This window comes from Neoarius graeffei, chromosome 4, assembly GCF_027579695.1.
Source record: "Neoarius graeffei isolate fNeoGra1 chromosome 4, fNeoGra1.pri, whole genome shotgun sequence".
Lineage (NCBI taxonomy): Eukaryota > Metazoa > Chordata > Actinopteri > Siluriformes > Ariidae > Neoarius > Neoarius graeffei.
The window spans coordinates 110,208,278-110,220,461 of record NC_083572.1 but is presented as its reverse complement, the minus strand read 5'-3'; the positions used below and the strand labels follow the sequence as shown (position 1 = coordinate 110,220,461).

The 12,184-nt window shown below is 42.7% G+C and overlaps 1 protein-coding gene across 2 annotated transcripts in view; it reads left to right on the top strand.

Moving 5' to 3' along the window:
- Positions 1-465: 465 nt before the first annotated feature.
- The window catches only part of atp10a (ATPase phospholipid transporting 10A), a 138,434-nt gene continuing 126,715 nt past the window's right edge, over positions 466-12,184 (top strand). For both annotated transcript variants that reach the window (XM_060920173.1, XM_060920172.1), the window contains exon 1: positions 466-1,146. In XM_060920173.1, the coding sequence (XP_060776156.1) occupies positions 722-1,146 (425 nt within the window). In that variant the 5' untranslated portion in view covers positions 466-721. The remainder of the gene's footprint in view (positions 1,147-12,184) is intronic.

Genomic DNA, 12,184 nt, shown 5'->3' with positions numbered 1-12,184 from the left:
CTATACCAGTAGTATTTATTATAAATCAGATTTAAGGCAGTAAGTCAGCTTTTTTACTGAATTAAAAAAAAAAAATCACTCAAAAAATGAAAGTAAACAGGAACTTCAGCTGAAAGTCGAAGTTTAAAGATGTTGAAATAAGTTGTTGGATCAGGAGCAGTTAGTTGTGTGAGCATAAATAAAGGAACAGGAAGCGAATGAACCGCGACTCTGCTGCTGGTCTGAGCTGAGAGCTGAAGGCAGCCAGTGATCAGGATGTGATCAGGAGAAGGTCAGAACGCGTGGCACTTCCACTTCGAGAAACTCCACGAATGGGGGCGGGGCCTGTTTGGGGACTGTGACGTCAGAGTTACCGCCTGTTGCAGAAGCTGCGTCAAAACCCGCCGCGCGTGAACGCATGTGGATGGGCGCGCGCGGCTGGAGGCGTGTATCCAGATGTGCTGGAGATCAGCAGGGCCGGGCCTAACGCGCAGGAACACACGGCACGAGCTCGGCTTTAAAGCATCTTCAACTGCGCGAGAGAAAAAAGAAAAGGGGAAAAAAGATGCAACAATGAAACTTTAAGTCGGGAGAGAAAAAGAAACCATGGGAGAGCGGAAAATGGGAAGATGAAGAAGAAGGGGTCAGGGAGGAATGTCAACGCTGGGAGAAGGAAAAGCATGATTACTTAGGAAGAAGGAGACAAAAAGACAGAGAGAAAGAGAAAAAGTTTGGGAAAGCCATGGCGCGCGAGAATGAAGAGCCCGGAGCGGGGGTGAAAAAGCGCAAAAAGCGGAAAAGTAAAAAAGAAAGCAAAACCAGGACGGTGCACGCGAACCTTTTATACGAGCAGCACAGCAAAGCCACGGAGAACCCGAACCCCAACCGGCTGTACGCCAACAACAAGATCAAGACCACCAAGTACACCGTGCTCTCCTTCATCCCCAAGAACCTCTTCGAGCAGTTCCACCGCTTCGCCAACGTCTACTTCGTGTTCATCGCGCTGCTCAACTTCGTGCCGGTGGTGAACGCGTTCCAGCCCGTGCTCGCGCTCGCGCCCGTGCTCTTCATCTTATCCGTCACCGCCATCAAGGACCTGTGGGAGGACTACCGCCGACACCGGTCCGACCAGGAGATCAACCACATGGACTGCCTGGTTTACTGCAGGTAAAGTCTTCAGGGCGCGGAATTAGCCATACCGGGTGGCAACAGGTGGTGTAGTGGTTAGCACTGTCACCTCACAGCAAGAAGGTCCGGGTTCGAGCCCCGGGGCCGGCGAGGGCCTTTCTGTGCAGAGTTTGCATGTTCTCCCCGTGTCCGCGTGGGTTTCCTCCGGGTGCTCCGGTTTCCCCCACAGTCCAAAGACATGCAGGTTAGGTTAACTGGTGACTCTAAATTGAGCGTAGGTGTGAATGTGAGTGTGAATGGTTGTCTGTGTCTGTGTGTCAGCCCTGTGATGACCTGGCGACTTGTCCAGGGTGTACCCCGCCTTTCGCCCGTAGTCAGCTGGGATAGGCTCCAGCTTGCCTGTGACCCTGTAGAACAGGATAAAACGGCTACAGATGATGAGATGAGATGAGATGAACCTAGAACCTTCAGAGCTACATCATAGGGCTGGACAATATAACTTTCTACAGGGTGGTATTGGGGTGGCAGAAGGAGTCTTAAGGGGTGGCAACATCTGATTATTTATGTCATATATCCATTAAAAAGCATAACTTGGTTTTGCATGTCGCTGAACCTTGAACCTTCAGAGCTACATCATAGGGCTGTACGATATAACTTTCTACAGGGTGGCATCGGGGTGGCAGGAGCAGTCTTAAGGGGTGGCAACATCTAATTATGTACGTCATACATCCATTAAAAAAGCATAACTTTCTTTTGCATGCCGGTCAATGGTTCTAGACCCTTCAGAGCTACATTATAGGGCTGGACAATATAACTTTCTACAGGGTGGTATTGGGGTGGCAGAAGGAGTCTTAAGGGGTGGCAACATCTGATTATTTATGTCATATATCCATTAAAAAGCATAACTTGGTTTTGCATGCCGCTGAACCTAGAATCTTCAGAGCTACATCTTAGGGCTGTATGATATAACTTTCTACAGGGTGGCATTGGGGTGGCAGGAGCAGTCTTAAGGGGTGGCAGCATCTAATTATTTCTTTCATACATCCATTAAAACGCATAACTTTCTTTTGCATGCCGGTAAATGGTTCTAGACCCTTCAGAGCTACATTATAGGGCTGGACAATATAACTTTCTACAGGGTGGTATTGGGGTGGCAGAAGGAGTCTTAAGGGGTGGCAACATCTGATTATTTATGTCATATATCCATTAAAAAGCATAACTTGGTTTTGCATGCCGCTGAACCTAGAATCTTCAGAGCTACATCTTAGGGCTGTATGGTATAACTTTCTACAGGGTAGCATTGAAGTGGCAGGAGCAGTCTTAAGGGGTGGCAGCATCTAATTATTTCTGTCATACATCCATTAAAACGCATAACTTGGTTTTGCATGTCACTGAACCTTGAACCTTCAGAGCTACATCATAGGACTGTACAATATAACTTTCTACAGGGTGGCATTGGGGTGGCAGGAGCAGTCTTAAGGAGTGGCAACATCTAATTATGTACGTCATACATCCATTAAAAAAAGCATAACTTTCTTTTGCATGCCGGTAAATGGTTCTAGACCCTTCAGAGCTACATTGTAGGGCTGGATGATATAACTTTCTACAGGGTGCATTGGGGTGGCAGGAGCAGTCTTAAGGGGTGGCTACATCTAATTATGGATGCTATACACACTCAAATTTTCTCAAAAATCAGTTTCTCTGGATTTAGAAACTACAGCACTGTCATTGAGACGTAACTTTCTACTGGGTAGTATTGGGGTGGCAGGAGTATTCTAAGGGGTGGCAACATGTATCCTAATTGTTTATACACTCTCAAGCAAATGATATCAAATTCTCCTTTTGCATGTCCCCGGACTTTAACTTTCTCATGTACATCATGCACATCATATGGGGTGGCATTGGGGTGGCGGTGTTTCATTACGTACGGTATACAAACTCAAAAAAATGTCAGACTTTTATTTTGCATGTCTTTTGCATATCTTGAAACCTTCAGAGGTCTGTCACAGGGCTGCAAGATACAAATTTATATGGGGTGGCAGGAGCACCCTGATGGGGTGGTGACATGTATCCTCATTGTATTTGATATCACAGTCCTCGTTTGTCTGTGGACTTTCAAAAGTATATTATAGGGCAGGGTGAAATAACTTTCTAAAGGGTGGCAGGCGCACTCTAAGGGGTGGCAATATTTCATTATGTAGGCCAGAATTCCCCAATTAGTTTAGTTTTCCCCAGAAAGAAAATTGTCAAGCATGCCAAGCTAAGAGCTAAAATGTCCAGAGTTAAACACTCTCACACATCAATGAACACTGAAAAATAAACATCGACATGCATAGACCTTTTTTATATCTGACTCAAACCAGAAACTTTTTCTGCACTTCTAATAACAACAAAAACAATGACTAACAGTAGCACTACAGTAAATGGTACACTGCAGGAAAGGACTGAATATCCTGAGGAAAAGATAACTGCAATGTCCTGATGTATATACTGTCCATCTGAATATCAACAATTACATTCGTGATGATTGTTAAATGGTGCAAACATCTGCAACGTGTCCAAACAGCTTTCCATGTCGACAGCAGCATCTCGAGAAGAGTCAAGTGAGGCTGTGAGCACAGAGTCAGACTGGAGGACATATTTACACAGACAGACAGACAGACAGAGGGAGATTTTCAGTTCATCACTGCATGAAAATACACTGACATACCTGATGCACAATGTATATCTCTGGCTCGGTCCGATAAAATGAAACAAAACTGATTAGTTCAAAATGGCCACTTTTGCTGGTCAGCTTTGCGCTTTTGTGACTTTTGCATGCAGGCTGTGTTGTTCTTGGTTCAGGACCGTTAATGATGATCTCTTACTTCCTGGGAATAACAGGCGAAGATGACGAGCGACTTTAGCTAGCTAGTCAAGGACCGTAGAGAGTGTGCACATCTTCTGATATCCATGCACGCTTTACAGTGCAGGTCAGAGATCAGTTGTATTGTGTGGGATGAGATCAAAATAAAGTAGACCAGCGCAGCTTACCCTTTTCTTTAAAGTGATTAACCAGGGAACTTTGAAATGACGGGGTTATGAAATGTCATTATACATTAATACAAAATGTTCTTGATGAAAAAAATTAAGCGGGCTTTAGCTTAAAATCCATATTAAAGTTGTAACATCAGTCCGTTGGGCCATTTCCCCGGGCGTGGCCGTACTGGATTAGCCAGATATATTGGATGGATGTATTAGGAGATAAAAACGAAGGCGGCGCTGCATGACGTAGGATTCCGCACGTCTTCCTCATTCCGTCCTGGATCCGAGACGTTTGTCCGAGTGGCTTCGTCAAGTAAAGCGAGAAAACTTTACTCCTGGAAAAAGCAGCAAACTGTGCAGTGAGCATTTTACAGAAGATTGTGGATTTGTGGAGGACTTGGATGAAAAACTCACTGGGAAGCAGCGAGACACGAGGCAGAAACGACAACTGAAGCCAGACGCGATCCCGACTTTGTTTCACCACAAAACACCGACAGCACACCGTGTCACGCATCAAACGGATGGAAGATAAGCAGGTCTTGTATATAAAATAATTTTTTTTTTAAATAAACTAGCCACTACTTTCATTCTGATTCCTTTTCTAATCCTGCATTGCTGTAATTTTTGTTGAGAAATGCAAACAAATTGACGGAGACCATAATACGCTGCACCATAATATTACACTATAGTCGAGTACAGCATGCACTTGTACACCTCTGCTGTGCTCGCGGAAAATGACATCACGCACGATGGAGTTACGGCGGCCTCCCTGACAAAATAGTCCCGACTATTTTCATGACTTTACTGATTATATCGTTAAGAACAAATTCAACATGCAGCTTTTTTTTTTAAATAAAGGACAGACATAAAGACCAACTTTTAGCGCAATTTGTTTATTTGCAAGATATTTCCTTTAACGTTTCCTGACGGATGTGTTTGTGCAAATGGGTCAGCGTGAGCCAGACAGTTGGCTCTTGTCGGCTGGACCTGACCCACAAGCCACCATTTGGGGTTCGGGTATGTAGGGTACACACACTTAAAAAATATCAGGCTCTTATTTTATGTCGCTGACCCTGAACCTTCAAACATACTGAACATCACAGGGAAGGCCAGTATAACTTTCTGTAGGGTGGTAACGGGGTGGCAGGAGCACTCTAAGGGAGGGGTAGCAACATGTATTCTAGATGTTTGATAAATGTATCAGATGCATGCCACTGAATTTATTGACCTTTAGAGCTACATCACAGGGCTGGGTTATCAGTCAGTCCAAGGGGTGGCAATATTTATGTCAGTTGTGCATTCAAAAAAAAAAGAAAAGAAAAATCAATGTCCTTTTGCATGTTACATGACTCAGAATCTTCAAACATCCATCATAGGGCAGGGTGAACTTTTGGTGGGGTGGCAGGGGCACACCCAGGGGTGGCAACATGTATCCTAATTGCATACAGCATTAAACCCTGGTTCAGATGGGATTATTTTCTAGATTTCATAATAAATTATATTTCGCAGAGCTTCTAAGCTACCTGCTTTCTTTTATTAGGTTTTATTTATAATTACAAACCAATTGGAACTTAAACGTAGGTGATTTTCGCATTAAAACTTGGCATAAAATATTTATTGAATTTTTAAAAGTCTTTTAAAATGTTAATTTCTTTTTATAGACATTTTTTTAAAATTATGTTGGCTATACACTCTCAAAGATCTCATCTCATACTTTTGCATGTCAGAGTTTGACGTTAAGTACATCTTAGGGCTGGGAGAGGAGATGATGATGAATATTGTGATAAATTATATCACACTTTTCTGAGATATTGCAATATTATATCTATTGATCTTCCTAGGACAAGGTATCTGGATCCAGGATGGCACTACGGTGTATTAACTCTGCATACATTGGATAGTAGTGATAAGTCTGGGGTGGTAAGACTCGTTTTTTTTTTTTGGGGGGGGGCGGCGGCAGGATGGCTGAGGGAGATGAGTGATTGGACGGGGTGCAAGTGGATTTTTCTGTGTATTATTATGTGGCGTTTGGAATTTATTTTTAAATATTTTTTTAAAGGTTTTTCTCCCTCCAAGCAAGTGATCGAGGTGCCAGAAGTAAAGCTCCAACCTTAGTAATGAAAATCAGCAAAGTATATTTTGCGAAATCAGAAAATATCCATTTTTCCATCACGCTACCAAACATCTCGCCATATCAGCCAGCCTTTACACTAATTAGCGTGTTATTTAATTTGTGTACACTAGGGCTGTAACAATATGTGTATTGAAATCGCGATACGCAGAGCCACGATCCGTATCGCGATACAAGAAGGCAGAATCGCGGTACACCCTTTCAAACTTCTCCTCAGCCCAAAAACAGAGGTGCTTCCAAACTTCAATTTATGAATACTTTACTTTTTATTTAAATTACATTTTAAACTTACTTAAATTACTTTTATTTTTTATATCTATTAGTAAGTCGTTTTTTCGCCGACCTGCGACAATCTTCTGCGAGTCACGCAACGTCCACACTCGCCACTGGCAGAGCATTCATTTCTTTTAAGCGGTCGCCATTCTGGTTGCGACGCGGGGAGCGAATCTGTAAACAAGCAGCTCATTGGCTGGCTAGGTCTGCCACAAGCCAGTCACAATCACTTGACCGGAAAGGCATGCAGTGTTGCCAGATTGGGCGGGTTTAGGTGCTTTTTGGCTGGTTTTGAACATATTTTGGGGTGGAAAACGTTAGCAATATCTGGCAACACTGAAGGCATGTCTGCTTGGGCGGAAGCCTTCTGCGGCAGTTACATTTTAACACGCGAGCAATGTTTCACCATAAAAATTCCGTAATTTCCATCTGTTTTCCGTGATCACAGAAAATCATTGGCCCTATGAGAGTGAGACAGTGAGAGAGCCACCCCCCCAAAAAAAAATCTTAACGGATTTACACGATTTGGAAAAATGACTTTTTCAGAACCGAGAAAACCAGAGCTTCCGGCTCAACAGTATTATTTTGAGAAATAAAACAATCTTTGGATATACATTTGTTCATTTTTGCATACATATTACTCATTCTCTGCAGTGGTCTGAATTATTTGTTATTAAATAGTTAATGTAAGTAAGTAAATGTTAATAAGTCAAATTTACTACTTTAAAAATACATTTAAAAAAAATCGTGGGTGTATCGAATCGTGGGTCAAAAATCGCGATACGAATCGAATCGTGAGTTGGGTGTATCGTTACAGCCCTAGTGTACACCTGGTTAGCCGTAATATACATATCGCTACCATTGTGACAAAAAAAAGATTGGCCACGCCCACAATCAAGTCACTGCAGTATGTCTGTTGTTAAAAGCGATACATAAATAAACTGACTTGACGACTGAAGCAGCTTGCCACTTGTCAGCTTGAGCGTGCGGTTCTTTATCCTTACCGTACAGTCATTTATACAATTATTGCAGCGAATAAACATAACAAGCTTCTTTTAAGCTTTTTTGTGAGTGAAACCCAAGTTAATCACACATTGATTTTGCCATGCACTCGGTATCTCTCAGTAATCAATCAGTCATATCATCTGCTGTGATGCAATTATGGGATTTTATTAGAAACAGCTGAACATGTCATGCTTCGGAACATTTCCGGGCAGAAATCATGTGCTTCTCTCAGTGTTTACGCCTCTGAGGCTCTGGTTTTTACACACACACACACACACACACACACACACACAGAAACATCAGCCTGCTGTTACATTCACATAAAATCAGTTTCATATGTTTGTATTTGTTCAGTTGAAATCCTTAAACAGGTAATAAATAAATAACTTCTCGACCATCATACTTCTCCACATTGCTGTTGCATTCTGGACTCTGATTGATCAGAAGGTGTTGATTAATTTTCTATAGCGGTAACTCTGACAGTTGTGCATGATTTTATATTAATGCGCTCGTTCTAATGTTATCAGATTTAAAAAAAAACAAAAAACCCACACACGTCACTTTGAGAACACTATTCTTTTTTAAAGATATTTTTTTGGGCTTTTTGCACCTTTATTGGATAGGACAGTGTAGAGACAGGAAATGAGCGGGAGAGAGAGAGACGGGAAGGGATCGGGAAATGACCTCGGGCCGGAATCGAACCCGGGTCGCCCGCATTCATGGTATGGCGCCTTAACCACGACGCCCCCAAGAGAACACTATTCTGACTGTGAAGCGTGGTGGTGGGAGCATCACGCTCAGAGAGATCCATGGGCTCTTGGTTGCTTCTCTGATTAATTTTCTCTGTGCATTATCTCAGATGACTCTGTCCCAGTGACGTAATATTGATATTGTGATAAATAAATTATACCCGAGATAGCACAGAGATTATAATTTGGGGGAAGAAATTGAATTACAAACTGACTCGAAGTTTAATTATTTTATGGTACAGTGACGGCGCAAACTTTTTTTTTTCTTGCTTTAAAATTGTTAAAACTGTACTTTTTTAATAGATTCCTCCACCCGCCCCCCCCAAAAAAAATCACTGTTAAATTTTTAATCAATAAAATTATAGATTTTTTTTTTTGAATAGTCCTTAATACAGCACTATTTTTATTGCTGATAGTTTGGGCGACCCTACTGAATGTTTCTAATAACCTGACCCTGATTTAATAATTTTCCAGACGTGTTTCGATCGCTCTTGGCTCTTCATGGTGCTGTGTGTTTGGGTTTGTTCTCTAACAAACTCTGGGCTCAGGAACAGGTTTATTTACACTGACATTGAGATCACGAGTGAGTATGGGAATTATAACCAAAGCAGCTAATTTAGGGCTTTCACAGCAACAGAGTATTTATGCAAGCACAACCTTTTTTTTTTTTTTGTCTTGTTTTTTGTAAATATGTGGCTTTATAAACTGTTTGTTTCCCTTCCATATCAGTACTATGGCAGGTTTTGTGTCTGAGTTCCAGGTTAAAACATAGCAAGATCAAGGGGTGAATACTTACGCACAACACTGTAGTAATGTTTTGAAAGGTGTGAGAGAGAGAGAGAGAGAGTGATGGATTTCTTGAGAATCTCTTCAGAAGTCAGCAGGTTTCAGTTGCGGCTGAGTTTCTGCAGCTGATTATTTATCTCTTGCGGTGACTCAGTCGATCCGTGACTCGGTTATGGAAGGCGCGACGCGGACACGACAGACCTCACTTTCCCAAATACGCCTGGAAAATTTTACACATGTCCTCTTTTGTACATTTTTTTTTAAACATGAGATATAAAATACTGGCACCCTTGGCTGTGTTTGGATGAACATGCAAATTTAAAAAAAAAAAAAGGTCAGGGCACCAATACTTTTGCTCTACACTGCGTTCCAAAATTATTATGCAAATTGGATTTGAGTGTCAAAGATTTAAATTTTTTGTTTTTCAATTAAATTCATGGATGGTATTGTGTCTCACGCCTCTTTGGATCACTGAAATCAATCTCAGACACCTGTGATAATTAGTTTGCCAGGCGAGTAGCCTAGTAAACTAGACCCACCCGCCTAGCGGCCAAAAATATTTTTGCCTATGAGTGGGTCTAGCCTCGCACCATATCAACAACACACCCCGGGCATCAAATCGTGCCCGCCAATCACAACGCAAGGTTTTTGTTTGGATTCTTTGGGCGGGCTTTTGCAGGAGTGACGACAAGGCTGCGCGACGCTGGAGACAGCACAGCAGGAAAGATGGCTACGGCTAGTGACCAGCGCGCGTTTGACTCCGCTTTGGAATCAGTTTTAGAAGAATTAGACTTGGAGTTTTGGTTGAAACATGAGCAGGAAGAGGCTCTCCGCTCATTCCTTTTCAAGAAGGACGTTTTCGCTGTTTTGCCGACCGGCTATGGCAAAAGTCTGATCTACCAGCTGGCTCCGCTCGTAGCCAAAAGGATGGGGCTAGTTTGTGCAGTACGAAGAATTAATAAACAGCTTTGAAACATTACTTTTTGATTGTTTCTTATTTTCCCGTTATTTTAAATTTAAGGGAAATTATTTCACCAAACACCACTAAATAAAAATAAAAACTCTCAAACAGTTTAAGCAAACCCTTGAAAAACACTTGGAAAAAAAAAGTGTATGTTAAGTATGTGGTACAGACTCCAAACTTGTGGTCATTATCTCCAAACTTCTTAATATCTAGAACCTGTTTATTAATTAATACGCATTTTGAAAAATTATTTATTTCAAGGCCTCCCCCACTGCTTTCTGTCACTCTGACTACGTCACAGTCACTGTTGCGCTGATTGGTCAGAGCGTTGGCCTATACGCACAGAGACAGTTTGAAAGACAGCGGGTTGTTCCTCCTACACCCTTCGGAAATGTCTACGACCGAGACCAGGCTAAATATTCACATTTAGTCTGGCTTGCCAGGCTACCAGGCGAACCCAATTAAAGGAAAACTACTTAAGAAGGACGTTCCACGTTATTAAGCAGGTCACAGGTTTCGAGCAATATGGGAAAGAAAAAGGATCTCTCTGCTGCCGAAAAGCGTCAAATAGTGCAATGCCTTGGACAAGGTGTATCTGTGAAGAATCTCAGTCATCCAGGTACATAGTAATCTGTGGTTGGTTGAAGAGAGCAACTGGACTTGCTTGAAGATTCTTGAAAACGTTTCGCCTCTCATCCTAAAGGCTTCCTCAGTTCTGTCTGACTAATAGGGAGTATCCAGTATTTATCCTCTCATGGATCATCATAGAATCCGAATCAGAATGCTGATGGCTGCATTGTAGGTGGCTGATAAAAGATGGCCTAGACCCCCACCTCTGTTTAGGATGAGAGGCGAAACGTTTTCAAGAATCTTCAAGCAAGTCCAGTTGCTCTCTTCAACCAACCACAGATTACTGTGTACCTGGATGACTGAGTATCTTCACAGATATGTTTCTACGCACTTTGGGATGAGATCCCTTCGACTGGTGCGGGAGTATGAGAGGACTTCCAGAAAACTGGCAGACATCTTAGCCAGAGAGGATCGTTCACTTTTGTCAACCTGGAACGACCATCACTGAACAGAGGTGGGTGTCTATGACGTCTTTTATCAGCCACCTACAATGCAGTCATCAGAATTCTGATTCGGATTCTATGATGATCCATGAGAGGATAAATACTGGATACTCCCTATTAGTCAGACAGAACTGAGGAAGCCTGTAGGATGAGAGGTGAAACGTTTTTAAGAATCTTCAAGCAAGTCCAGTTGCTCTCTTCAACCAACCACAGATTGGACAAGGTATGAAAACATTAGATGTTTCACGAAATCTTGAGCGTGATCATCGTGCTGTGAAGAGATTTGTGGCTGATTCAGATTTGTGCAGATAAAGGCATAACGAGGAAGGTTTCTGCCAGACAAATTCTTCGGATTAAGAGAGCAGCTGCTAAAATGCCATTACAAAGCAGCGAACAGGTATTTGAAGCTGCTGGTGCCTCTGGAGTCCTGTGAACCTCAAGGTGTAGGATCCTCCAGAGGCTTGCAGTTGTGCATAAACCCCAACCGATGCTCACAAGCAGAAACGGTTGCAGTGGGCTCAGAAATACATGAAGGCTAATTTTCAACAGTCTTGTTTACTGATGAGTGCCGTGCAACCCTGGATGGTCCAGATGGATGGCGTAGTGGATGGCCACCATGTCCCAACAAGGCTGCGACATCAGCAAAGAGGTGGCGGAGTCATGTTTTGGGCCAGAATCATTGGGAGAGAGCTGGTAGGCCCCTTTAGGGTCCCTGAAGGTGTGAAAATGACCTTGGCAAAGTATATAGGGTTTCTGACTGACCACTTTCTCCCATGGTATAAAAAGAAGAACCGTGCCTTCTGTAGCAAAATCATCTTCATGCATGACGATGCACCATCTCATGCTGCAAAGAATCCCTCTGTGTCATTGGCTGCTATGGGCATAAAAGGAGAGAAACTCATGGTGTGGCCCCCCCCATCCTCCCCTGACCTCAACCCTATTGAGAACCTTTGGAGTGTCCTCAAACAAAAGATCTATGAGGGTGGGAGGCAGTTCACATCAAAACAGCAGCTCTGGGTGGCGATTCTGACATCCTGCAAAGAAATTCAAGCAGAAACTCTCCAAACTCACA